Source organism: Dipodomys ordii, unplaced genomic scaffold (assembly GCF_000151885.1).
Source record: "Dipodomys ordii isolate 6190 unplaced genomic scaffold, Dord_2.0 Scaffold71, whole genome shotgun sequence".
Lineage (NCBI taxonomy): Eukaryota > Metazoa > Chordata > Mammalia > Rodentia > Heteromyidae > Dipodomys > Dipodomys ordii.
Window position 1 is genome coordinate 2,145,032 of NW_012267287.1, and position 27,082 is coordinate 2,172,113.

Consider the following 27,082-nt stretch of genomic DNA (forward strand, 5'->3'; position numbering starts at 1 on the left):
GGGGCTGCGCTGTGCGGGGCGCCTCAAGTCTGCCGACCTTCCCCCCTCCCCCTCCCGCGGGCGCTGTGGGGCTGCGCTGTGCGGGGCTGCGCTGTGTGGGGCTGCGCTGTGCGGGGCGCCTCAAGTCTGCCGACCTTCCCCCCTCCCCCTCCCGCGGGCGCTGTGGGGCTGTGCTGTGCGGGGCTGCGCTGTGTGGGGCTGCGCTGTGCGGGGCGCCTCAAGTCTGCCAGCCTCCCCACCCCCGTGGGTGCTGCGGGGCTGTGCTGTGCGGGGCTGCGCTGTGTGGGGCTGCGCTGTGCGGGGCTGCGCTGTGTGGGGCGCCTCAAGTCTGCCGACCTTCCCCCCTCCCCCTCCCGCGGGCGCTGCGGGGCTGCGCTGTGCGGGGCGCTGCATGCTGACGCGGCGGGCTCTTTCGTTGTGTGCAGCTGTGTGCCCACGGGCCCGCACCCCCACATTAACCCCGGTCTCTCTGTGCTGCAGCCCTTGGTGCTCCACCAGGACAGCAGCATCCTGGCGTCGCGGGACCTGCGGCTAGAGAAGCGCACTTTGTTCAGGTAAGACCAGAGCGCGGCTTCCGAAGCCCCGGGGGCTGTGTCTGACCCTCGGGGCTCGGCCTGCCACCGCCACTCCTGGGCGCTGCCTGTCTCCCCAGCGGGCACAGCCCTGGGTCGGTGCCCCATCTGGCGCTTGGCAAAGGTGGAGCCTGCCCACCCGCAGGCCTCCCTGGCTCTAGGACCACAGTGGGACAGGGAGGGGTGCCCTCTGCCCGCGGTGCCTGGAGTGACCGGCGGCATGTCCCTGCAGCCCAGAGTTCCACAGGGGCCTGGTGGGCTTGCTCGCACGCAGGCCCTCTGCCTCGGAGCCCGGCGGGTCGCAAGGACTGCGGCGCTGTGTCCGGTGCCCTGTCCTGTCCGTAAGGTGACCTGTGGTCTTCACTGCAGACTGATGTGAGTTCTGAAAACGTCCCTCGTCCCTTCCCCTCAGGCTGGATCTCGTTCCGATTAACCGGTCCGTGGGCCTGAAGGCCAAGCCCACCAAGCCCGTCACGGAGGTGCTGCGGCCTGTGGTGGCCAAGTACGGCCTGGACCTGGGCAGCCTGCTGGTGAGGCTGGTGAGTGTTCTCCACACGGGCCTGGCCTGGTTCTTGGGCGCCTCCATCTCTGCACCGACAAGGACCCGGTGAGGGGCTGGCACGGGCACGCCGCCGCTCCACGCCACCCCCGTGGGAAAAACCCTTGTTCACTTGCACGGCTGTGGAAGATCTGCCATTTGCCCAAGGTTTTACTTCAGGGACCTCACAGAGACGCAGAGGCCCCGAGCCGTCCCAGCCCTCTGCGGGCTGGCGGGCGCTCCCAGAGCCGCGCCTGATGGGTCAGGGCGCCGCCTGGCACGCGCGCTGGGCAGAGGCGGGAGGTGCCGGCCAGGAGCAGCGGCGGGCAGGCGACTGCCGCGCTGCTGTGAGCACACTGAGTGTGCACCGAGTGTGCACGGCGGGTGCATGGCGGTGTGCCGAGGCGGCGGCCCCTTCCTGGGCTGTGACTTCACATATGTTAAGGATGTTACTTTTCTCTCAAACTGGCTTCAAAATTGCTCAAGAGCTTTGATGCAAACAGGAGGAACTTACTCAATTATTCAAGAACACGAGCTCTGGGGGAACCTGAAGCGGCCGGCCCTGCCCCAGATTCCAGAAGTACCGGCCCGGCTCCCAGCATGCCTCCCTCCTGCATCCTGCGTCCTGCTCAGAGCCTAGGTGGTCGCTTAGCCCCAGGGCCTCAGTTTCTCTATCTGCAAAGTGGGGTGTGGAGGGCTGTCTGGTGCTTGAGGGGTCTTTCTCCGTGAGCAGGGGCCTCCAGGCAGCCCCCCCAACCCTGCATTCCTCCACACCAGGAGTCAGTGACCCCTTTAGTCACCTGGCAGGTGTACAGACCAAAGTCCAGCTGGGATGCTGGCCATAGCGTGGCCAGCCGTGGCCCCTTCAAGCCCCGCCTTTCTGGTCAGATTAGGCACACTCCTAATGACAGGGAATTTAAAATGCTAGCGAGAAGTTCAGGTACCCCTCTGTGTGTGTGTGCATGTGTACTTGGGGCCTGGATGCTGTCCCTGAGCCTTCTTTTTTTTTTTTTTGTCGGTCATGGGGCCTGAACTCTGGGCCTAGCCACTGTCCCTCAGCTCCTCAGCTCAAGGCCAGTGCTCTACCACTTGAGCCACAGCACCACTTCTCCCTGAGCTTTCTTGCTCAAGGCTAGCTCTCTACCATTCAGGACATAGCCCCACTTCCAGATTTTTTGTGGTACATTGGAGATAAAACCCCACAGGCTTCACTGCGTGGGTTAGCTTTGAACCGCAGTCCTCAGGGCTCAGCATCCTGAGAGCGAGGCTTGCAGGAGCGAGCCATGGTGGCCCGCTCACTTGTTACAAACACCGGTCATGATGAGTGAGCAGCGAGAGTGACCGGCAAGACAGGGGGCGCTCGGAGCAAAGGCGGGGCACCGACCTTGGGCCCTAATCTCCATTGGGGTGCTCCTCACAAGTTGAGGAAGAAAGGAGGCAGGGAGGTTTAGGCCAGCCCTCACAGGGTTGTGAGCGGGAGACACACTCGAGTCTGTCCCAGAACGAGTCGTGCTCACAGCATGGCCTCTGTGCCCCCGTCACGTGACTGTGGGAAGGGCTGCCCAGCCCGGCCCTCAGGGCCCCGGCGCCGGGGGCACCCCATATGAGATGCCTTTAAGCCTGGGTCATTCCTGCACCCAGTGGCTGGGCTGTGAGCAAGTGTTCTAGAAAGCTCCAACCTCAGTAAGTGATCCAGTGTGTCCTCTTTATCTCTAGAGCGGGGAGAAGGAGCCCCTGGACCTTGGCGCCCCTATCTCCAGTCTGGACGGACAGCGGGTGGTCCTGGAGGAGAAAGGTGAGTGGGCCTGTGTCCCCTGCCCTGCCTCCAGCCTGCTGCCGCTGCTGGTGATTGGCTGTTGTCTTCCGACTGCCGTAGGACCCCCGTGCGGGGGGAGGGGTGCCCTGGCCGTATTCTCAGTTGGGGTGCTGCCCACCTGCCACCACCAGGCTGGGCAGGGCCCCGAGGGCCTCCTGGCCCTTCAGCTGGGGCCATTCTGGGACTGTCCCTCCGGTAGGACAGACATGAGGACACTCAGTCCGCAGGACAGAAGGGACACGAGGCCCCTTTGTGACTCGGGGACTGTCTAGGTGGGGGAGGAATTTTCTAGAAATTTGCCTTGGGGTGCTCTGCATGGAGGAGCGACCCCGAGGGCTGTGTGTGAAGTGGCGGTGCAGGCCTGTCCCCATGCTGCCGACCAGGTGCGGGTGCATCCCTCCTGCTCAGTCCTCGCCCCAGCTCTGCTTCCTCCCACCGCCTCTGCTGCAGTGAGGGCCTGCCCCCCCTGCCCCCGCCCTGGAGGCCATGGGCTGAGGGCCTGCCCACCCCCCCATCCCCCCGCCCCCGCCCTGGGGGCCATGGGCTGAGGGCCTGCCCACCCCCCCATCCCCCCGCCCCCGCCCTGGAGGCCATGGGCTGAGGGCCTGCCCACCCCCCCATCCCCCCGCCCCCGCCCTGGGGGCCATGGGCTGAGGGCCTGCCCTCCCCCCGCCCCGCCCTGGGGGCCATGGTCTGAGTGCAGGCCAGGGCTCCGCCCACTGGGGGTGTGGCCTCATCACTTGCCCCCAAGTGGGTGGATACGCGCCTCCTGTCCTGCTCGGGCCTGCAGGGAGGGGGCAGGCTGGACCACTTGTCATGACTGTCAAACTTACTTCCCAAGGGGTGCGCAGGTGGTCGCATAGGGAACGGGGTTCCAGCTCACTGCTCCAAAAAGCAGGCGGCACACTTGCGCAGCACGCCTGCGGTGCCCCATCCACCGCCAGCCGGGCAGACCCGAGGGCCGTGGATCTGCGGGGTGGGGCGGTGGGGAGGAGGATGGAGGCCTGGGAGGCCCAGGGCCGCGGCCTGCTGGGGTGAGCAGGATGGGGAGGCCCAGGGCCGCGGTTCTACGGGGCGGGGGAGGCCCAGGCACCTCTGGCTTCTCCGCTGCTTTGCTTTCCAAGGCAGAAGAGGCGGCTGGCATTGCGTGCCGGCGTGGTGAGCCTCTGCCGCTATAAAGCTCATCTTGGTGTTGGCATCCACAGACAAACAGAAGGGTGCCCCGGGCAAGCAGAAGGCCGCCCCGAGCTCCAGTCCCAGAAGCCACGCAGCCACGGTGATTCCCTCACACCCCTGGCCTCCCTGCCGCTCCGGCCCTTCCCAGCCGCTCTCAGCTCCTTGCCCCCCCCCCCCCCCCGGGCTGGGCTCCGCCGTGGCCCTGCTTGTGTCTGGGGGAGGCTCTGTTGTCAGGGGTGGGCACCACGCCCCGTGGGGTCTCCCCTCGGTCCCCCTGGGGCTGGCTCTCACTCGGCTGGGTCTTCGGCTTTCTTTTCTTCTGCAGTGGTGGTGGGGACACACATACCATGCTTGTTGTAAGCAATTATTGTGATTGATTTTCTGCAATGCATCTAAAAATTCTGTATCAATACCCCCTGTGTCTCAGGTATGACAGATGAATTGTGTATTGTCCTATGTTGAAATGTAAGTAGAACTTTGACTTTCCTTCTAATGCAGGGAGAGGAAAGAACACTAGGCAAGTCTAATTCTATTAAAATAAAAGGAGAAAATGGAAAAAATGCTAGGGATCCCCGGCTTTCAAAGAGAGAAGAATCTATTGCAAAGATTGGGAAAAAAAAATATCAGAAAATTAATTTGGACGAAGCTGAGGGTATGTGTACTCTTTAAACCCTGGTTTTCAGTAAATGCACTACCACTTTCTGTCCATCCAGCAGCCCCTTGGCCCGTCTGGGACAGCGGGCACCAGAGGCTACACAACCCCAGGCAGCGGCTGTGACTGCTGCAGCCTCTCTCCCCTCCCCCGACGTGAGCCGGGGGCCCCCGTGTGGGTAGAGGCCTCCCCGGACGTGGCTGGCTGCCAGGAGGGAGCGTGGGGTCTGAGCGGGGAAGGCCTACGGCTTGCTAACCTCCGCCCCCCCCCCCCACCTTGGGCCCTGGAGCGGCGCGGAGCCCTTGCAGGCCTAGGGACAGGCGCCATTACTGGAGCACGTTCTTCCTTTGGCAGCTTATGACAAGGAGAAGCTTGGAAAGCAAGACCTGCGCCCCAGCCTCACAGCGAGCACACGCCGCCCGCCTCCCTTGGCTTCCCAGCCAGCGGGCCGTGTGCAGCTCTGGGGACACGGGCCGGGGCTCCCTGGGGTCTGTGCACTCTGTGCCACTTCCACGCCGGGGCACGTTCAGGCACCCTGAGCTTTACAGTGAGACACGAGGGGGGGGGCTCTGGGGGGCCGGGGGGGCCAGGCTCAGGGAGTCCTTCCCTAGGAGCCAGCAGTCCAGGCCCAGGGCTACAGAGCTGTGTGGGGCATCCTCTCGGATGGCCGGGGGCGCCCTCTGCCCAGCACGCAGATGAATTTGAGCCCCTCTCCCCCTCCCCATCAGCCTGCTGCGGCCCTCCCCTGTCCTCTGTGTGTAGGCCACTGGCTTCCAACTTCGGGTCTGTAGCTGTAGCAGGGGCCCCTGGCTCTGTCATGCCCTGGTCTGGCCTTCCTTTCTGCCTTGACCTCAGAAGGGAGCCAGGGCTTTGGTATGGACTCAGAGCTCTAGCAGCACCCTACGGAGCACCCACAGTGCTCAGTTTTGAGCTTTCTGGGCTGGGGCTTCGCAGTGTGGTTTGCAGGGTGTCCTACAGCTAGCCGTTTTACACGGCGAAAACAGGTTGTGCGAGCAGCCAGGTGTTGGGCTCTGCTCTGACGCTGTGGCTCACTGCTGCTGGCTGGCGGCTGGAGCGCAGGGCGCAGGGCGGCAGGCAGCAGGCAGCTCACGGGGCGAGCGGGCGGGCCCTCCCCCTCCTCCTCCCCCTCCTCCTCTCCCTCCCCCCCTCCCCAGCCAGCCTCCCAGAAGTCTAAAACACTGACGTGCTTTCGGGTTTTCCTCCAACAGAGTTTTTTGAGCTCATTTCCAAAGCTCAGAGCAACAGAGCAGATGACCAGCGTGGACTGCTAAGGAAGGAGGACCTGGTGCTGCCTGACTTCCTCCGGCTCCCTCCCGGCTCCACAGAGCCGGCCTCCGCCAAGGGCTTTAGCGAGAGAACCGCAGCCATCCACGGCCGGGGGAGAGTGGCCCGGCGCGGGGACAGCTGGGAGCCAGCCCCAGACCCCAGCGACAGCCCGGCCACCAGCCCAGGCTCAGCCCAGAGTCCCAGCTCAGCCCACAGTGCCCCGGAGCCCCCTGGGGCACCCCAGAGCCCCTCCCCACGGCAGGACGGCACCGCGCAGGTCTGGAGGAGGCCATCTCCAGACGCGGAGGCTGGGGGCATCCAGACCGTGGAGGACGAGCACGTGGCCGACCTGACCCTGGTGGCGGAAGGGGACATCAGCAGCCCCAACAGCACGCTGCTGCCCCCCAGCCCCCAGGACCTTCCTGGACCCCCGAAGCCAGGTACCTCCAAGTTCTGAGCTGCGCCCGGGCTGCTCGGGGGTAAAAGGGCCAGCGTGGCCCTGCCCTGCCCTTGTGCGGGACGGCCTCCTTTGCCGGTTCTGAGAGGCGGGTGTGGGTGGCAGCCGAGGGCCGAGCCGCCGGCCACCTCGCCGCCGGGCGCAGGCAGAGGGGAGCCGGGCTCAGGGGGGCCTGGGCAGCGCCAGTCTGAAACGTGGATTACTTTTTGAAGTCACACAGCTGGCTTTTCAGTGTCTCAGTCTCAAGTCGGAACTGTAACTAGCATCCACCCGAGCAAGTCAGCGAGCCCCTGTGTTCGCAGAGCCCGGGGCCCCGGCCCGGCCCCGCAGCTGGTGGGCGGCACTGGCTCCGTGCCGCGCCCCAGGTGGCGTGCTGCGCCCTGGGCCAGTGCTGCTCCTCCCGTGGCCTTCGCCAGTCTCGAGTGTTTGTGTCCAGGAGTTTCCAGATGAAAGCATGAAGTTTAGTGTGTGCAGGTGAACAGCATGACCCCGGCAGGAATGCGTCCTCCCCGGTCCCACTCGGGACTGGCCGGGTCCTCCAGGGCCCGCGTGGCTGTCCGGGTGGACGCGCCCCACACGTTGCCTCCGCCATGGGCAGCCGGGGCAGCCAGGCCCTGCTCCCGGCGGCCTCCAGCCTCCGCCAGCTCAGAGCAGCTGTTGCCAGTGCATGTTCTGCGCCCCACACACATCTGGGCATTTGGGGTGAGCTCCCTAGAACTCTGTCCTCTGAGGTCTCCTGTGAGCTTCCTGGGCCCCTGGCCTGCGTCCTTCCGCTCCTCTGTGGCTCCTGTTCACAGTTCCACCTGTGCTCTGACCTGTGTCCTTCTGAGAGTAATAAACTCTAGATCTCAACCCTCACTAGTTTCAAACTCTTTTCTTTTTCATTTGAAATTGTGTTTCCACAACTTAGAAATGTATAGATATGTTTCTTCCCTAGGAAAGTATCACACATTTCTGGGAAATTAAATGGACTTACCTTAAATATACTGGCTTAAAAAAACACAAAACAAAACAAAAGCAGAGTGTTCAGCTGGCAAAGCTCTGTGCCCTCCTCGTGCTGGCTGCGCCCAGCTGTCCCCAGGGCAGGCACCGTGCGCCCGGGCAGCCGTCTCGAAAGGGGATGGAGTGGCCCCGCATGGCTCTCCCACCTGAGGGGCCCCGCCCGGGCGCCCGGCGCGGCCAGCTCCCATCACAGGGGCATTCTGGGACGGAGGTGGTGCTGGGTGGACAGAAGTTGCCAGAATTGCTCAAGCCAGGAGCTGAGATCTGCTCTGGGGCTGGCTGTGGAGCTCTTTCCCCTGGGTGCGCCCTGGACGTATGGTGTGGCTGCATGTGCTGGCTCTGTGCCCCTCTGTGCGGGGCAGCCAGCTTCTGTGGAGAGCCACGCCATCTTGTTTAGCCACACAGGACCAGGTTTCCAGCCATCGAGGTACTGGGCAGGGGCAGCAGCGTGGCACCCGGCCGGGCCACCTTTGCTGGAGCACCCTGTATGTGCCGGCAGGGGGCAGGGAGCTGGCTGTGCCCCGTGCCTGGAGGCCAGGGCCCTGGCAGGGCAGGGCTGGAGGCTGTGGTGTTGCCAGACAGCTGTGGGCACCGATGATCTGCTGCGAGTCACCGCCCGGATGGGTCCAGGCCTCTCAGGATTGTCTGTGGGAGAGGGCCCGGGTGGGGGAGGGATACCTGTGGGAGAGGGCCCGGGTGGGGGAGGGATACCTGTGGGAGAGGGCCCGGGTGGGGGAGGGATACCTGCCGTGCCTGTGTCTGTCCCTGTACGTGTGTGCTGTGTGTCTGCCATGGCGTGTCTGCCATGAGCGTGCCTGTCCGTGAGTGTGCCTGTCCGTGAGCTTGTCTCCTGTGCGCATACCTCTCTGTGAGTATATCTGTCCATGAGCATGTCTGTCATGAGTGTACCAGTCTCTGTCTGCATGTGTGTGTCACTGTGTGACTGCTGTACATGTCTGTGTGTACATGTGTGTGTCTGGGTCTGCCATGGGTGTGTCACTGTGTGTGTGTCTGGGTCTGCCATGGGTGTGTCTGTGTGTGCATGTCTACCTTGCACATGTCTCCATGTGTGTATGTCTGTGTCTGTCGTGGGTGTGTCTGCGTGTGCGTGTGTCTGCTGTGCCCATGTCTCCGTGTCTGTCTGTCTACCTTGCGCATGTCTCCGTGTGTGTGTGTGTGTGTGTGCGTGCGTGTGTGTGGGGGTCTGCCACGCGTGTCTGTGTGCGTGCGTGTCTGCTGTGCCCATGTCTCTGTGTCTGTCTGCCTTGCACATGTCTCCATGTGTGTGTGTGTGTGCGCATGCGTGTGTGTGTCTGGGTCTGCCGCGCGTGTCTGTGTGTGTGCATGTCTGCTGTGCCCATGTCTCCGTGTCTGTCTGCCTTGCACATGTCTCCATGTGTGTATGTCTGTGTCTGCCTTGGGTGTGTCTGTGTGTGTGTGTGTCTACCTTGCACATGTCTCCATGTGTGCGTGTGTGTGTGTGTGCGTGTGTGTGCATGTGTCTGCTGTGCCCATGTCTCCATGTCTGTCTACCTTGCGCATGTCTCCGTGTGTGTGTGTGTGCGCGCGCGTGCGTGTGTGTGTGTGCATGTGTGTGTCTGGGTCTGCCGCGCGTGTCTGTGTGTGCGTACTCAGCTCCTTGGCCAGGGCTTCCTGGTGTGCCTTGCTCCGCCCTGGACCTGCCCCATGCTGGTTACCAGTGCAGGCTCCACCCGGACTTGCTCTCGTGGTGTCTAACAACTGCTGTGGAATGTCTCAGGGACAGGGCCACTAAGGCCCCTGCTCCGGGTGAGACAGTAGGATGCACCCCCACACCCGCGGGAGGGTGTGGGGACCCTGCCTTTGGCACCTTGTTCCCGGGAGGAAGAGGTGGTGATGGGTCAGAGGTCAAGGCTGCTTGGCTCTTGCAGAGTGCCTGGCCAGAAATGGTGCGGGGAGGGTCACAGGGGCAGCAAGGGGCATCTGAGCCCTTCCAGGGCATCCCGGAGGGTTCCTGTCCCCCGCCACAGCCACTGGAGGCCAGCCTCAGTTTCCTACCTGCAGACGGAGGCCAGTGAGGTCCTCTAGCCCCCCGGGGGTCTAGAGGCTATCCTGGGACAGGGCTCCTGAGGAGAGGCCTTGTGTCCCGGTAGCTCAGCTACCAGTGTCTCGGGGGGGGGGGAATAGGGGGGTGTCTGGCCATGGAGTCGCTCTGGGGGCCTGTGGTGCTTCTTACAAGGTCCTTCCATGTTCCTCTCTACCAGCTGAGCCTAGGAGTGAGGTTTTGGGGGGCTCTGCGCCCCAGGGATGGGGTCATTGGGACCTCAGCCTCCTGTGGCAGGAGCCCAGGAACCTGGCACCGGTGACCCCTGTCCTGCGTGGCGTCGCACCACGGCCAGCACAGGCCCAGCCCGGCCTGGGTCCTCTGCCTGGCGTCCATGCGGTGTCCCCGGGCCTGGGTTCCCATTCGGACGCCCGCCTCGCCAGGCACCCGGACCTCACCCCCCTCCAAGACTGCCGCGACTCCTGCCCGCATGGTCACCTGAAGGCTGCCCAGCACACATCCTGGCACCCAGGCACTCCCTGCGGGTGTGCCGGCAGCCACCAGCTGCCCATGGCTCTCAGAGCTGGCTGACCGCCTTGCCCCACTGGTGACAACCTACCCTCCAGCTGCGTCCACCACAGCGTCCACCGGCCTAGAACTGCCGGGACCCGGCCTGCCCCGCCCCCTCCTGGATGGGCTCCCTGGCCTCTGCCCCTTGGGGCGGGGCTGGCCGGCAGCGCTCCACAGCGCCCCCTGCAGGCCACGCGTGCTCGGCGTCTCCCTCTGGACCCCATTCCCATCTTTGTCTACCTTGCGGCCCCGGGCGCCGTCCTCCCTGGCTGTGTCCACCCGCCTTTGAGCCCAGTCAGTATTTATTGAGTGAGGAACTTTAGGCCAGCTCCACCCCTCGCACAGTGTGGAGGTCTCGGAGCGGGGCCCGGGGAGGCCGGTGGTGAAGCCGCACCCCGGGCTGGGGGCCGGGCGTCCGTGGGGCTCTCTCCGAGGGTCCCATCCGGCAGGAGCCCGGGCCTTGGACAGCACCCGGGAAAGGGTTGTGGGCAGAGCCTGGATGGAGCCCAGGGAGAGCCTGGGAGGTGGCTGAGGGGCCGCTGCCCCTTTCCTGTGTCCGGTCCCCGCCTGTGTCTGGGGGGTGGCAGGATCCAGCCTAGAGCAGACATAGCTTCATGGAGAGCATTTGTGGGTGGTGAAGAGCGGCCAGAGTCACGGCAGTGGCCCAGGGGTGCCCGCTGGACAGGGAGGGCATCCCGGTTGTCAGGCCTCTGAGCATCGGTGGGTGGGTGAAGAGCCACAGGCATGAGCTGGCAGGCTGCTCAGCCAAGGGGCAGGCCGGGAGGGAAGGTCGTGGGGGGCTGGGGCAGAGGACACAAGGCAGGCAGGCCCTGCTGAGGCCTGTCCTGCCTCCTGGCCGGGGCCCATGGGGGGGCTACAGTGGCCCCTTCCTCAGGGCAGGCCCAGTGGGGACTGTGGGAAGAGCCTGGACCGGCCGCCCCTCCTCAGCCACAGACACGGCAGAGCCCAGCACAGCCTGCGGGCACAGGAGGTGGACACACAGCCCCACAGGCCCCGGCCCTGTAGCCTGGTGGAAAGTAGGGGCCAGGAGGGGCGAGCCGTGACCCCGGAGCGCTGGCAGGATGTGTGCAGAGTGACCAGAGGACTGAAGACAGGAAGACGCTTCCGGTCTTGTCGGCTCCACGTGCTGGCTCTGGAGTGCTCACGATGCAGAGGCCAGAGGGGCCCCCTCTCTGCCGCCCGGCCCCCAGGGAAGGGGGCCATGGGGGAGGGGGGAGAGGGAGGGGGTCAGGGCCTCCACAGTGCAGCTCAGAGGGAACTGAGGCTGGGGCGTGAGTGGAGCACACCAGTTCTCACAGCCTGGGAGCAGGATTGCTTCCCGTGGTCTCCACGGCCCCTGCTCAGGGCGGCCCGGCCTACGCCGAGCGGCACTAGGGCCCACCACTGCCCGCTGGCTGAAACGCACCGGCGTCCATCCCAGAGGGGCCATCACACCCCCCCCCAAGCCGGCTGGGGTGAGGAGGACGGGGTGGGGGGCAGAGAGGACTGGAGGGGCTTGTGCCGACCCAGCAGCCAGGCGGGCTGACCGCAGGCAAGGCCAGGGCCAGGCTGTATGGGGTCAGGTGGGGTGCTGAGGGGCTGGGCCTGGTGGAGACGGCTCTCCACGCCCCACTCTCTGGAGGCCAACTGATCCCAGGCCTAAACTCCCCCACATCCGCCCGCAGCAACTGTGCCTGCTGCTCCCCACTCACAGACCCGGCCAGGGCATCCGGGCAGATCAGCACGGGGACCAGCAGCTCCTGGGTGGAGGCTGCCAGGTGGGGCGAGGTTCGGTGCAGGGGCCCGGCTAGCACTGGGTGGCAGTCTGCTCTGGGTGGCCAGGGGGTGCTGGCACCCTGGGGACTGCGGACGTGCTGGTGGACTCTGAGACCTTTCTGAGGAGGGTCCAGCAGCAGCTCCACATCTGGGAAGCCGACGCTCCCCAGCCTTCTTGCCTGGCCTGGGCCCTGGCTGGAGGGCCTCAGTGAGCACTTGTGGCTATGGGGTGAGCACTGGAAGGCCAGGGCCAGGCCAGGTGAGTAACAGCCTCTCTTCTCCCCTGGCAGGGGGCAGGGCCCATGGCAGCCAGGGCCTCCCGGTCAACAGGATCATCGACGTGGACCTCGTCACTGGCCCGGGCCCCGGGCTGGGGCTGCGGCTGGGTCCCCGGGGGAGACCCGGTGGGCCGCAGACGTCAGACCGGCCTGGCCCGAGCCCCATCCCAGGTGAGCCCTCCGCGCACACCGGCACGCACCGCGCCACCTTTGTCTGAAGCTGCCCTCACCTCCACCCCCCCCAGCCTGGCCCGGCCTCCATCTCAGACGCACAGTCCAGAGGCCCTGGACATGAGCCATCCTCACCACACTCAGGGGCCAGGCTGGGCCTCAACCTCCACAAATAAAGTATTTTTGAGGACACATCATGTGTTGGCCTCGTGCTGAGTGCCTGGGGGGCGGGCAGTGCTGCCCATTCAATGAGAACACATGGAAAGTCAGCCCAGGAGGCCAGCAGTGAGGCCAAGGAAGTGGAGGAGAGGACGCTGGCTCCCAGCCCTGTGGGAGGGCACGAAGACTGCCCGAGAGCCTCCAGACCCAGACCCTGACCTCCTCTCCCTGTCCCTTGCAGATTGGGCCTGGTCTTTTTTTTTTGTCAGTCATGGGGATTGAACTCAGGGCCTGGGCGCTGTCCCTCAACTCTGCAACTCAAGCCGAGCACTCAACCACTTGAGCCACAGTGCAACTTCTGGTTTTCTGGTGGTTTTTATTGGAGATAAGAGTCTCATGGACTTTCCTGCCCGGGCTGACTTTGAACCGTGATCCGCAGATCTCAGCCTCCTGAGTAGGATGACAGGCGTGAGCCACCGGCATCTGGCTTTTTTTTTTTTTTTTTTGACGTACTAAGGCTTGAACTCAGGGTCTTGGGCCCTTGCTCCATTTCAGCTGGAAGCTTCTACTTGAGTCACACCTCCACTTCTGGCTTTTTGATGGTTAAAGATTAGAGTCTCAGATTTGTCTGCCTGGGCTGACAGCACCATGATGCTCAGACCTCAGCCTCCTGAGCAGCTGGGATGACGGGCCTGAGCCACCACCCCCTGGCTAATCCTGTCTTTTGATGGCTGCCCCACTCTGTCTCAGGCCTAGGCTGGCCGCTGGTGGGGTAGAACTTGGCTGGTCAGTGTTCTGACTCCTGGGCACCAGCCTGGGGTCTTCTGGCCCCAGTCCCTGCACCCTGACCTCGGCCTCTTAGCAGGTGGTCGTGAGGGCATCTCTGGAGGGACAATCCAAGCTGAAGCCTGACTTCATTCAAGGTCCAGAAAGAGGGTCGGGCATGTGCAAGGCCCTGGACAGAGTATTCCAGCTATGGCAAGAGCCCTGCCAGGAGGAGAAAGCTGTGTGCCACAGGGTGGGGTTGAACACAAGGACTGTGCCTCAGCCTTCGGGGAAAGTCTCAGCAGTAAGCAGCCGCTGGGGAGGCGGAGGTCTACCTGGTGACTATCCTCGTTGTGTTGTGTATCAGAAGTCATCCAGGAGCCTGACACACAGCGTGCTGCTGTGGATGGGTCCAGAGAGCAGTTCCTGGTAGACTGCCTACGAAGGGAGTCAGTGCTACCGTGTCCTCAGTACCGCGTTGACCCAGCACCACCTGGCCCTCAGTACCGCTTTGACCCAGCACCACCTGGCCTTTGTATCATCTTATCTTCTGCAACACCTTGCCCTTAGCACCCCCTGTGCCAACCTTTGTCCAATTTCATTCTCTCTGCACAGATGGGAGAAATGGAGGCCTGGAGAGAGTAGGGTTTGGGGTACACAGAAAACTTCAGTGCCCGGACAAAGTACAGGGGAGCCCGGTGTGGCTGTGCGGCCGCAGCTATCTCAGGGGAGTGGACGCTGGCTGGAGGCGGCCCCACCGCTGTCCAGCCAGCATTGTCGTCCGGCCGCAGGCAGGGCAGGAGGGCTGTGCGGTGCAGAGACTGAGACTGCCGGCCCAGCTCTGGTCCTCTAGCCTGTCACCACTGGCAGCAAGAGGTGGGAAGGCTTCCTGAAGGAGGCAGAGCATCTGCAGGGGTCCTGGACACCCCAGGGCTCCGGTCTGGGCTCATGACAGTGCTCAGCTCTGGGCATGACCCCCTCCCTGAGCTGACCCTGTGTGCTGTGGGGCTCTGCCTCCCCCGGTGCCACCATCTCTGGCAGGGGTCCCTGCCAAGTCAGTGCTGAGTCGCTGTGTGGGCCTGCAGAGACTCAGCGCAGGGGTCACACACCAAAGAGCTCAGCCCTCTAGCCTATGTGGGATCTGAAGCCGTCTGGGGGTCCTGGAGCTGGCCAAGGAGCCTGGAGCCAGCCGGGGATCCCGGAGCCAGCTGGGGGGTTCTGGAGCCGGCCAGGGGTCCCGGAGCTGGCCAGGGGTCCTGGAGCCGGCTGGGGGGTTCTGGAGCCGGCCGGGGGTCCCAGAACCAGCTCAAACTGGCCAGGGTCAGGCCTGTCCTGTCCATGTGGCCCCACACACTTCCCAGAAAGGCTCCAGGCTGAGCGTGAGGCTGGCATCCAAGCACAGCCGGGCTGAGCCCCGTGGGAGCCACTGGCAGAGCAGGATGCAGGGCAGGGGTAGGAGGGGGTGCGCGGCTCCCCACGGGGCCATGGAGGCAGCCGGGGTTAATCATTGCCGCGAGGCCTTGACCCCACCTGCTCGCACGCAGCCCTGCTCCCGCCTCCACCACCCCTGTGGCCAGCCAGGAAGAGCCATGGGGAGCCCGGCCTGGGTCCCCAAGCCCTGCTCTCTCACCTCCCCCGGCCCCTGCGCAATCCTGCTGCTGCTGCTGCTGCTGCGGGGGCCCCCGGCCAGTGGGGTGAGCGCCCAGCCACGCTGTGGGCTTGCTCTGGGCCCTGGGAAAAGGCGGGAGGGGTCGGGACAGCGGCGTGGAGTGGGCTGAGGCTCGGCTGGGAGCAGAAAGCCGGTCCTTGCCGGGAGCCACGGGGCGTAGGAGGCCAGGGCGCCCGAGGGCCCGGCCCCACGAGGCCTCCCCTGGGCCCACTGGCCCCATTTGACCTGTGCCCTGTGGCTGTGGGGCCCCGCCTCTGCTGGGCCAGGGGTGGGGGCACTCAAAGGGTCTCCAGCTCTTTCTGGCCACACCAGGACTTCCCGAGGGGCAGCTTGGCTCTCTGGCTGTGCCACGGGGCCAGCGGTTGAGTGACTTGGGCTGGGGGTGGAGGCCCAGCGCAGGCCTTGGGAACAGTCAGTGTCTCTCAGAGGCCCCAAGAGGGACACCGAGGCTGGGTGTTGGCCGCCTGCCCACACGGTGGGCGGGCTGGGGGGAGGGGTCTCCCACAGTGCACCCATTGCCCTTTGATGCCCCCAGAACCATACGGATCCCCAGGGACTGAATGCCACGGACATCCCTGGGATCTACACAGTCCCTGCGACCTCTGTGACCCCCGAGGCCACAGCCACTGGGGCTCCAAAGGCTGTGACCCAGGGGTCCCAAACCGGGGGTCTCTCTCCTCTGCCCAAGGCGGCCCCCTCCGGCCTCAGCCCCCAGGGCCCAGGTGAGCGGGCTGCGGGGAAGGCCCTCCGGGTGGCGCGGGCGGGCGTCTGTCGGGGCCGGCCGGTGGGGGACCTCGCTCTGGGCTCTTGCAGTGCTCACGGAGGCCGGGCAGCCCTGCAGATTCCCCTTCCGCTATGGTGGCCGCGTGCTGCACTCCTGCACCTCGGAGGGACGCGCCCGCAGGAAGTGGTAGGCTCCGTCTGGGGCAGAGGCCAGCGTCCGGCCGGGTCCGGCCCGCCCACGGGGGCTCGGACGCCACGTGACCCCTCACACTGCTCCCCAGGTGTGCGACAACTCACAACTATGACCGCGACAGGGCCTGGGGCTACTGCGTGGAGGCCGCCCTGCCCGCGGAAGGCCCAGGTGGGTGCCGGGGCGGGGGGGGGTGGGGGACAGCCTGGGCTCCAGCCGGGAAGTGGGGGTCAAAGCTCTGAGCGAGCCAAGAGGAAGAGGGGAAGGCTCGGGACAGCACCTCTCCCGGGAGAGGCCCGGGTAGCGCCACGGCCATCCGCGGGGCCACGGCGCCCTCTGGTGGTCAGACCCCAGAACGCTGTGGCCACACACAGGAGCTGGGGTGACCACGGGCCCGCCTTCCCTCCCTGGCCACCGCGCCCCTGGTAGTGTGGGTTCTGTGCTCAGAGCCCCTGAGCAGGTGGAGGGCGCTGGGAGGAAGGGGAGGCCGGTGCCCCTGAGGACAGGGTGAGGAGGGGGGCATCTGAAGACGCAACAGAGGCCCTTGGCAAGCCGGTGGGTGATGAGGAGCCCCAAGACGCCTGTCCCCATGCCTCACTGCCCTGTGTGTCCCCAGCGGTCCCTGACCCCTGTGCCTCTGGACCCTGCCTCAATGGGGGCACCTGCTCCAACACCCAGGACCCTGTGTCCTACCACTGCGCCTGTCCCCCGGCCTTCACAGGCAAGGACTGTGGCACAGGTAAGGGAGCCTGGGGGCTTGGGGACCCGAGGCGGGCCCCAGTGGCCCGGCGAGGAGAGGGGGCCGTGGGGGGGGGACTGCAGTTTCAGGACATGGGGCTCCTTGTGTGGCCTCCAGAGAAATGCTTTGACGAGACCCGCCATGAGTACCTAGAGCCGGCCGAGCGCTGGGCCCGGGTGCAGGGGGCGCGTGTGGAGCAGTGCACCTGCTGGGAGGGCCGGGCTCGCTGCGAGCATGCGCGGCACACAGGTCTGACTGGGGGCGGGGAGGCCTGGGCGGGTGGGGTGCAGGGCGGGGGGCACGGGGCGGGGGGCACGGGGGGCACGGGGCGGAGGGCGGAGGGCGGGGTCCCACGTGGCCCCTGCTTAGCTTCCCAGCTCCCCTCCAGAGTGCCCCAGCCACCCGTGCCTCAACGGAGGTACCTGCCACCTGATCGTGGGCACTGGGACCAGCGTCTGCGCCTGTCCCCCAGGCTATGCCGGGCGGCTCTGCAACATCGGTGAGCTGCGTGTCCACCGCCCCGCGTGGGGTGCGTTGGGGTCCCCCACGGCCCCTGCCTCACCCCTGCCCTGTGCCACAGTGCCCGGGGAACACTGCTTCCTGGGGAATGGCACCCAGTACCGCGGCGTGGCCGCCACCGCCGCCTCGGGCCTGGGCTGCCTGGCCTGGAACTCGGAGCTGCTTTACCAGGAGCTGCACGTGGACTCGGTGGGCGCCGCCGCGCTGCTCGGCCTCGGCCCCCACGCCTACTGCCGGTCAGCACCCGGCGGCCGCCTCATTCTGGGGCCAGGGCGGGGGGCAGGGCAGCCTCTCAGTCTGACAGGACCCAGCCCCGTGGGGCACGCCCAGGCGCTGCCCCTCAGGAGGCCCACAGGGCTCCGCACCTCGTGGCGGGTGTCGGGTCGGACCCCGCCTTCTCCGACCTACTGCCTGTCCCCAGGAACCCAGACAAAGACGAGAGGCCCTGGTGCTACGTGGTGAAGGACAACGTGCTGTCGTGGGAGTACTGTGACCTGAAGGCCTGCGGGGGTGTGGCCCGGGGCTCCCCAGGAGGGGCTGGGAGGGCGCCTGCGGGATTCGGTGTGACCCTGTGACCTTTGCTCCCAGAATCCCTGAGCAGAGCCCAGCCCCCGGCCTCCGGGGTCCTGCTGGCCCTGCCAGCGCCGGCCACACGGCCGACCTGCGGCAGGAGGCACAGGAAAAGGACATTCCTGAGGCCGCGCATCGTGGGCGGCTCGTCCGCCCTCCCCGGCTCCCACCCCTGGCTGGCCGCCATCTACATCGGCCACAACTTCTGCACAGGGAGCCTCATCCACACCTGCTGGGTGCTGTCCGCGGCCCACTGCTTCTCCAACAGGTGCGTGCTGGCCCCCACGCCGCGCCCGCTGCCCGGCCATCCCCCCCCTACCACTTCCCCACCCCACCGCACACAACAGCTGTGTCACCGGTGGGCCCGTCCTGGTCCCCGTCCCCGGTGACCACACCTCCTTTGCTCCTGTGGGACCACCCCAGCCCTGCTGGGCACTGGGGTGCAGAGCCCCTCCTGTGGGGCTCAGGGGTGGGGCATCCACAGGGGGTGCACCTGGGCGGGGGGCTGGGTGTGGTTCTTCCCTGGCTCAGACCCCGTCCCTCCTGGAAATGTGGTGTGAGGGGCGCCGGCGAGGGGCCCACATCCTCCTGGCCCTGCTGCCCACGTGTTTAGAGCACCCCCTTGGAGAAGGGAACCAGGGGGATGCACATTAGAGCTCCCAGGCCCTGCCAAACCAGGGAGACTGAGGCCCGGCCCATTCTGCAGCGGCCAGCAGTGGGGGGTTGAGGCCCATGCTGCTCCCACAGGGAGACATTGAGTCTGAGCAGTGCAGGGAGGAAAGCCCTGGCCGGCCCTGGGAAGGCTGGGCTGTGTCTGGGGATGCCGCCGGGAGGAGGCTCCAGGCCGGCCAGGTGTCCATCCCCAGCACAGCCTGGAAGGCACAGCTGGGGTGTGCTCTGGGGTTGTCGGAGCTGGTGGAGTGTCAGGCCCAGGCTCTGGTGGCAGCTGTGGTCCGCTCCTGAGTGTGGCAGTGGCTGGAGCCTGGCACCGGGAGCCTTCACAGGGACGCAGGCCTTCCGCTCTGCCATGGTGGGGGAAGCCAGCCTGGGTGGCCTGAGGAGAGGCCCAGGTCCCTGCTCCGTCCACCCCGCTGTCCAGCCCCCCCAGGGACAGTGTGTCGGTGGTGCTGGGCCAGCATTTCTTCAACCAAACAACGGACGTGACACAGACGTTCGGCATTGAGAAGTACGTGCCCTACTCCCTGTACTCCGTGTTCAACCCCAGCAACCATGACCTCGGTGAGTGGGCCCCCCAGGTCAGGGGACCTGGGTACCCCAAATCAGAACCCTGATGCGGGTGGGAGTCAGAGGCACGGCCTCACTGGGCAGGAGGAGGCCTGGCTGGCTCCTTCCCTAGCCTCCCGGTATCAGCCCCTGTGAGCCTGCGGCGGTCCCCCAGGACCCCATCCACCATGGGCCCCCACTCCTTAAGCTGACCCCTGGCCTCTTTCCACCCAGTCCTGATCCGGCTGAAGAAGAAGGGGGATCGCTGTGCTGTCCGCTCCCAGTTTGTCCAGCCCATCTGCCTGCCCGAGGCCGGCAGCTCCTTTCCTGCTGGGCAGAAGTGTCAGATTGCAGGCTGGGGCCACGTGGACGAGCGTGAGTGGACGGGAGTGGCAGGTCGGGGGCTGGGCCACGCAGATGAGCGTGAGTGGACGGGAGTGGCAGGTCGGGGGCTGGGCCACGTGGATGAGCGTGAGTGGACGGGAGTGGCAGGTCGGGGGCTGGGCCACGTGGATGAGCATGGGTAGCTGTAGCCCAGCACTGGCCCCGGGGGCGGTGGCCGGGGAAGTAGGCCGGCTGAGCCAGCATGTGTCCTGCAGACGTGAGCGGCTACTCCAGCTCTCTGCGGGAGGCCCTGGTCCCCCTGGTGGCTGACCACAAATGCAGCAGCCCGGAGGTGTACGGCGCAGACATCAGCCCCAACATGCTCTGTGCCGGCTATTTTGACTGCAAGTCGGATGCCTGCCAGGTGAGCCGTGCGCTGCACCCGGCCTGGACCGCGCGCTGGGGCTCCGTGGAGTCTGCCACCTCTGGGCGTGCCCAGACCCGGGTGGGACCCGTGGCGGGGATGTGCCTGCCGCACAGGAACTTACTGGACGAGTCTTCGTGGCCAGGGGAGAAGCCTCCTCTATCAGTTGGGAATACTGAGGCAGAGGTGGCTCAGGGTCAGATACCAGAGGACGCTCAAGCGCCCAGCCAGTGGCTTAGGACGGCCCTAGCGTCACGCAGCAGGCCCATGCTGTCGGAGGCACCTCCGCAGCCACCCAGGTACCAGTGGGTGGCGCTGATCTGCGACTCTGTTGCAGGGGGACTCGGGCGGGCCCCTGGCCTGTGAGAAGAGTGGGGTGGTCTACCTCTATGGTATCATCAGCTGGGGAGACGGCTGCGGGCGACGCAACAAGCCGGGCGTCTACACCCGCGTAGCCAGCTACGTTGACTGGATCAATGACCGCATCAGGCCTTCCAAGCGGCCTGCAGCGCCCCCCTGAGACCCCCAGGGGGCGCAGCGCCCTCCTGAGACCCCCCAGGGGCGTGCTGCTCGTTCCCTCTCTCCATCTCACCCGAAATAAAGATGTAGCCAAGAACCTGGCCCACCTAGCCGCCGCCCTGGCTCCCACGGGACACTGCCTAGGCCCGTGGCTGTGGACAGTGTGGCAGCTCATGGTTGTAGATCCCGCCACCACCCCTGGCAGGCCCCATGGGTGGGGTGGGCAGCCAAGGCCACACCTGAGCTGTCCCAAGGCAGGACGTGGGAGTCCACTCAGGTGGTGAACGGGGGGCTGATGCAGCAGCCCCAGGGCCCTGACGCCCGAAAGACTACAGCCTCCCTGGGACTGCCTCCGGCCACCGTCGAGGCCATGGGCCGCTTCCCAGCGTCGCTCTGCCGTGACTGCTCTGAGGGGGCTGGGAGCAGGGCCACACACACACGTCACAGATGGTGACCACCTGGGCTGCCGCACCCCCTGGAGCCCGGTGGCCTTCATCCCCAGGATGCTGAGTTGGTAGAATGGGAAGTGGGGCCTGGGGGGGGGGAGGGAGCGTGGTGGGAACACGGGTCGGACCACCCAGCCCTGTGTGCGGTGGGAGGGGCTGGTCCAGCACAGGAACCCCTGCTGGAAACAGGGCGTGGCAGGGAAACTGGCCAGGGCGGGGCAGAGGCCAGCAGACGCCGCAGTGCCTGGTGCTGGAAGCCATTGGAACTGGGACCAAAGCCAGGGACACGCAGCCGCCATCCTGCCCCCAGGGGCCGTGGCCTAAGGAGGGCACAGCAGGTGGCGCCATAGCCGTTGTGTCCTCTCCGCCAGGCCTCCTCCGCAGGCGACCACAGGCGACCCGGGCCTCTCCCTCTGGGGAGCCACAGTCTGTGCTTCCCAGTTCAGGCTGGGCCTCAACCTGTGCCGCTTCCGCCCCGACAACTGCTCAAGTCTCCGTGCCGTACTTTCTCCTTTGCTTAAAATCCTGCCCATGGCCCTCAGGGCTCTGGAGCTGAGCAAAGTGTGCGCTGGTCACGGCCGGAAGGCAGCCGCAGTGTCTCAGGGGGTAGGCAGAGGGTGTGGCTCGGATTTCTGAACCCCTTTGCCTCACTGTAACACACCATTACCATTACTATCTTTGTGCTTGAACTCAGGGCCTGGATGCCCTCCCTTTGCCTTTTCACTCAAGGAGGTGCTCTACCATTTGAGCCATATCTCCAGTTCTTTTTGCTCTGGTTATTTCTGAGATGGTCTTGCTTTTTGGCTCTGCTGACCTGGATCATGATCCTCCTATTTACATATCGTATTTGCATATCTGTGATCCTCCTATTTACATATCACATTTGCATATCTGTGATCCTCCTATTTACATATCATATATTTACATATCCTGCCATAGCTGACAAGCTCAGACCACTGTGCCTTGCTATTGGTTAAAGTCAACTTTTTCCCTGGGCTGGCCTCAAGCCATGATCTTCCTGGTCACTGCCTTCTGAGTAGCTGGGGTTACAGGTATGAGCCCCTGCCCCTGGCCACTTCTCCCTCTTCTGCTGATCAGTGTACAGATTTCTCCTTGGATCCATTGATGTGACACCTGATACTTACAATCTGATATCAAGCCAGCCTTGCATTCCTGCAGAGGAGGGCATTGAGCTAGGTGTGTCTCCCATTTCCTTACAGGCTGAGCTGGGCTTGTCCGAGGGGCTCTGTCTCAGGAAGCTGATTCTGAGGAGAGTGTCTGGGGCTCTGAGCGCTTTGCATCGCATCAACTTATTGGGAGCCCTGGGAGGAGATGAGAGAGAGGGAAGTGACATTGGAGTGCTGGCTTCTGTGGCCTTCTGGGGCCACCTCAGTGTCAAGGATTGAATTATGACCTAAGATCTCTTAGTTGAAGTCTTGGCTTCAGGACTTGGGCTATAGCTATTTAGAGAGAATCTTTATAGACGAAGAAGATGCCTTCTAGACCTACATCTGGAAGAATCTTTATACATTGAGAAGAGGTTCTCTAGATTCATGTCCAGAGGCTCTGTTCCAGAAATGCCAATACCTGAGAGACAAGGGTTGAGGATGAAGGCAGGTGTCATTCAGGGGCCAGACAAGGGGGAAGAGGGAGATTAGTTAAATTACCAGCTTCTCTGCTCCAGAGGCTGAGTGGGTTACAGACAGGATGATAGGCCAGTAAGGGGAGAGATAGTGATATCTGTGTGTGTGTGTGTGTGTGTGTGTGTGTGTGTGTGTGTGCACGTGTGCATGCCAGTTCTGGGGCTTTATCTCAGATCTTCTGTTCTCGCTTGGCTTTTTCCACTTGCACCTGCTGCTCTGCAACTTGAGCCATGCCTCCAGTTCCAACTTTTTGCTGGTTAATTGGAGATAGAATCTATCAGATTAGTCGGCTTGTGCCTGCTTTGAACCTCAATCCACAGATCTTAGCCTCCTGAGCAGCTGGGAACGAGTCACTGGCACCTAGCAAATAGTCACCTCTTTTTCATGGCAGGCAGAGATCTTCCCTCCCTTCATGGTAGAGTCAGCCTTGAGTGGAGAAGAAAGAGACTGGCAAGTCTAGGCCAAGCTCACCCTGTCTTATAGTTCTGGACAAAAGCATTTGTAATGCTTAATGTGTCTGTGTGCAGAGCTGAGCAAGGTCAGCCCCAAGTTCAAGGCAGCAGAGGGACAGACACGGGATGGGGATGGAGGCTGGGTCTTCTCGCCGGCTCCTCATCACAACGCCACAGGCCCAAGGGAGGAGTCTGTGCTGTCAGCAGATGGGGTCTTCTCATCCTGAGAATGACTTGAGCCACCCCAGCCCGTGTTCTCTGCAGCAGAGCTAGCCGGAGAGGAGTCATGTATGGCCCAGCCGGCCCAGCTTCAACAAAGAGCAGTTGGAACTAGAGGGCTCGTTTAGGATTTCCCTTGACAAAAGGCTTAAGGAGCTGCTCACTCCCATGCACCCAGCCCTCACCCTGACCGGGCCCTGGGGAACAGACCCCTCTTGCTTGGGTCTAACAGCTGGGCCAGCCTGTTGGAATCCTAGCAGTTGCATGCTGGTTTTGCGTAGCAGTTAGAGTGGTGCTTGTGTTGGCTGCTTGGTGATTTTTCTGTCCTTGTTTTACATTTTTGATGTACTTATATCTTGCTTGGGGTTTTGCAGTTATGAGTCTGGATGAGATCAGCCTATACTTTTTGTTCTTACAGTCTTTGAATGGCTGTTATAACAAGTTAGTGTATTCCTTGTTTCATCAAACTTCTAGGAGAGATATGGTGTAAGATTAGAATGATACTTGGTAGTTGGTAGGATTCAGCCATAACAATTCCTGGCCTGATATTTTCTTTACTGGTTGGCACCTACCAACAGAAAGTGTTTTCAGTTGTAAAGGAACTAGCTGGGAACTGTGTTTCTTTCTAATCCAGCTGTAACAAGTTACACTTTTATGACCCGGTCTCATTCTTCACAGCTGTTGCCACTGAGTTGTGTGTTATCTTAATCCACTTGCAGTTGCTGTAACAAACACTGAGATAAGTAAACTATAAAGAAGTTTATTTGGCTTGCGCTTCCGGAGGCTGGGATCGGGCCAGCTGCCAGCATGGGTCTCAGGGCCACAGTCTGAGCCACACCACCGCTGTAGGAACCTGTGGACTGGGTTCTAATGCATGAACGTTGAGAGACACCATCCCGCGGTGGCAGTCCCATGAAGATTTTTTGAAATTAGCATGCATCAGCTGTACTCGGGGCTTCGTGTGACACTTCTGTGCACGCACAAAGGTCTCCCATCAACCTCTTGGCCCCAGTCCCTCTTTCTTATCCCTCCTTGTCCCCTTGAGATTGCCCACCGTGTAATCCCAGATGGATCAGTAGGTACTTTCTGCCAACATCTAGAGGATGTCCCACAGCTTTTGGCTTCCATTGCTGCCACCAAGAAATCTGGTTGTTGTTTTTTTTTTGTCGGTCGTGGGGCTTGAACTCTGGGCCTGGGCGCTGTCCTTCAGCTCTTCAGCTCAAAGCTAGTGCTCTACCTCTTGAGCCACAGTGCCACTTCCAGTTTTCTGGTGACTTATTGGAGATAAGAGTTTCATGGACTTTCCTTGCCTGGGCTGGCTTTGAACTGTGATCCTCAGACCTCAGCCTCCTGAGTAGCTAGGATGACAGGCGTGAGCCACCGGTGCCCAGCTCAAGAAACCTGTTTTAAGTGTAACTGCTATTTGTGGGGCCACCTGTGTGGGCATCGGCACGCTGCAGCATTGCTGTGGTACATGCAGATGTGGGTGATGGTGCTCTGAGGCTGAGTCCTGTATGCCGGGGTCTTGCTCGGGCTGGGTGCTGGGAGCTCAGTCCCCTTCCTGTGGTGACTTGAATCCAGGCTTCTCCTCTGAACAAGACTCCAGTGCTCTACAGATGCTGCTTATGTCATGAAGATTTTTCTGTGCCACAAATGACCTCAAAGCTCAGAGACATGAATTCAGTTCCTTTAATGTAGCTCATGCTCGCATGGGTTGGTCACCGGTGCGGGGCTGTGGGAGGCGGGTCTTCCGTGTGGGGCTGGGGGGTCCCTGCGTCCCTCTGTCGATGCCGAGTCAGTGCATCTGGGGCTGCTCGGCCTCTGAGGACAGAGGGCTGCTGGCTGGAGCCAGGCCGAGAGGGCCACACATTGCTCGCCCTGCCCAGCAGGCTGGCCTGCTCCCCGGGGGGGGCCTGTGCATCTCCACTGGCCTTCACTCACCAGAGCAAGCTGGGCTCGGGGTCAGAGCGGACCTGGGCTCTTAGTGGGCGGGGGTGCATGTTACACCTGAAGGGTGTTCCCAGAAGGGCTATTTGCAGATATCTTGATCCGTTTTGGGTTGCTATCACTGAACACTCCAAATTAGATACTTTAAGGTATTTGTTAGCATAGAGTTATTGTACACCTCATTGTAACATTTCTATACACACACACAACATACTCTGATCAAACCCAGCTCCTTCCCTCTCCCTATCATCCCTTCCCCCTCTCCAACACCCCACCCCCTTCTACCATCTCCTCCCCCCTCTCTCCCACCCTTCCTCCATCATCCCCTCCCCACTTCTCAAAACAACTGCAATAGTTCCCATTGTTGTATTTTCTTTTTCTTTTGTGAGTCATGGGGCTTGAACTCAGGGCTGGGGTGCTGTCCCTGAGCTTCTTTGCTGAAGAATAGCACCCTAGCACTTTGAGCCACAGTGCCACTTCTGATTTTCTGGTGGCTAATTGGAGATAAGAGTCTCAGGGACTTTCCTGCCCAGACTGGCTTTGAACCTCGAGCCTCAGATCTCAGCTTCCCGAGTAGCTCGGATGACAGGCGTGAGGCAGGCACGCCTGCTTCACTGTGTTCACTTCACGTTCACCCTTCTGCTCCGCTGGTACCCTTCCCCCAGCCTGCCCACTTTACTGTCCCGTGGAGACTGGATAATTTATGAAGAACGGAGCTGTGCTTGGCTGACAGTAGAGGCTGTGAAGATGGAGAAGGTGGTGCTGGCATCTCAAAGGACTTACTGGAGGTAGTGGGGTGAGGGAGCAGGCTGCCGGCTGGCTCTGGTCTCTCTTCCTCTTCCTGTCCGGACACTGCCCAACTTCCCGAACCCTGATCACATTCCTAAGGCCTCACCTCGCCATGCAGGCGACTTGTGAGTTTCAGGCTGCGGTTTGCGGGTGCTGTTGGTGCCCTGCTCTGGTGTGTTCATCGCTGCGGCGGTGCCGAGGTATGCAGCGAGCGGTCCAGCACAATAGCTGCTTTCTGGGACACATCAGCTTGCAGAGCACAGGTCCCATGGCCTTGGGAACCCCACACCCAAGCTTTGGCTCGGAAGCGGTGGTCCACACCTGCTCTGCTGTGAAGCCATTGGTCTGGCGGTGGCGGTGGCATCTTTAGCACCGTCTGTGGCTGAGCTGTCAGCGGCAGAGCCATGACGGTGGCTGTGGCTGCATGAGGCGTCAGGGCTTGGTGTCCAGAGCACATTGCAGTGGGGCCAGGCTGTCCTCCTGGGCCTTCTTGCTGTACCTCCGGTGATCGACGGCCCCAGCTTTCTGCCTTCCCTTCAGTTCATCAAGAGGCCCACCATCCTGCCCGTCAACTCATTCCTGACTCAGCATCATGACTTACGACCAGTGACCCTGGCCTTGGCACCTGGGGAAACTGAGGCACCGGGAGAAGGAGCCCCCCGCAGGGTCAGAGTTCTCGGTCAGACTCAGAAAAGAGCCAGGCTCTTGTGAGTGGTGGGTTTTCCCCGGCAGCCATGGCGCTGTCCTCTGGGGACATGTGGTGTGGGGGCGGGGAGCCGTCTGTCCCATGGCACCCGCATTTCCGGGGCCAGTGCGGGAGCAGGTGCAAGCGGCGGGCGTGGCTGGAGCCTGGGCCCGGGCCAGCCACCGGGAATGCAGCAGGACATGGCCCCTCCCTGCGGGGAAGAGCGGTGCCAGGCGCTGGGGCAGCGGACGCGGCTGGGACTCACCCCCAGCCAAGTCCACGGCGCTGCCCGGGGCCGGGCCGGGTGTGGGAAGCATGAATGGGGCCCTGTGGCTGGCAGCTGCTCTGAGGAGGAGCCGCCGGTGCGCAGATGTGGGGGCCAGGGCGGGGGACACAGGGGTACCAGGCCTGAGCCTGCTTTAGGATCAGGGGCTGTGGGTCAGCTGGGTCCTCACACGGCCACGCCTCGGGTTCTCGTGGGTATGAGGACCTGTCTGGCCTGAGGGGTGGGGACTGCGGGAACAGAGGTCTGTGCTTCTCTGGCAGGATGGGACGCTTACCTCCTTTCACCCCTCGTGGGCTGCAGCCCCTGGGTGGGCAGCGTGCGGGCCTCCGCTCCCAGCTTGGGTGCTCCTCTTGCTGGTGCAGGCTATCCCTGCTCGTAGGGCGGACAGCTGCTCCAGACTCGGAAGCTATGGGCTGTGGCTGCAGGCTGAGGAGACAGGAGCCGTGGGACCCCTGGGAGGGAAGGCTGCGGG

General features: G+C 63.3%; 2 protein-coding genes across 3 annotated transcripts in view; both read left to right on the forward strand.

Moving 5' to 3' along the window:
* Rgs12 (regulator of G-protein signaling 12) overlaps positions 1-7,312 on the forward strand; it is a 64,461-nt gene extending 57,149 nt beyond the window's left edge. Inside the window, exons 11-16 of the mRNA XM_013023854.1 lie at positions 481-554; positions 985-1,111; positions 2,827-2,905; positions 4,090-4,202; positions 4,601-4,754; positions 5,984-7,312. Of these exons, the coding sequence (XP_012879308.1) occupies positions 481-554; positions 985-1,111; positions 2,827-2,905; positions 4,090-4,202; positions 4,601-4,754; positions 5,984-6,498 (1,062 nt within the window). The 3' untranslated portion in view covers positions 6,499-7,312. The remainder of the gene's footprint in view (positions 1-480; positions 555-984; positions 1,112-2,826; positions 2,906-4,089; positions 4,203-4,600; positions 4,755-5,983) is intronic.
* Positions 7,313-14,807: 7,495 nt separating this feature from the next.
* Hgfac (HGF activator) lies at positions 14,808-20,153 on the forward strand. Of its 2 annotated transcripts, none has more exons than XM_013023975.1 (14): positions 14,808-14,936; positions 15,447-15,633; positions 15,725-15,821; positions 15,916-15,995; positions 16,441-16,563; positions 16,681-16,812; positions 16,952-17,062; positions 17,144-17,318; positions 17,504-17,592; positions 17,671-17,920; positions 18,752-18,891; positions 19,111-19,251; positions 19,476-19,624; positions 19,962-20,153. In XM_013023975.1, the coding sequence occupies exons 1-14, from the start codon at positions 14,832-14,834 to the stop codon at positions 20,142-20,144; spliced, it is 1,962 nt and encodes a 653-aa protein (XP_012879429.1). In that variant the 5' UTR covers positions 14,808-14,831; the 3' UTR covers positions 20,145-20,153. The 2 variants fall into 2 exon arrangements, with proteins under 2 accessions (XP_012879429.1, XP_012879430.1); XM_013023976.1 differs by having other exon boundaries at positions 17,866-17,920.
* Positions 20,154-27,082: the final 6,929 nt, after the last annotated feature.

Bases quoted from the DNA above. Each gene is read 5' to 3' on its own strand.
- Hgfac (XM_013023975.1), top strand. From the start codon at position 14,832: ATGGGGAGCCCGGCCTGGGTCCCCAAGCCCTGCTCTCTCACCTCCCCC. The intron at 15,822-15,915 runs GTAGGCTCCGTC...ACTGCTCCCCAG, and splicing joins GGACGCGCCCGCAGGAAGTG to GTGTGCGACAACTCACAACT. The intron at 17,063-17,143 runs GTGAGCTGCGTG...CCTGTGCCACAG, and splicing joins CGGGCGGCTCTGCAACATCG to TGCCCGGGGAACACTGCTTC.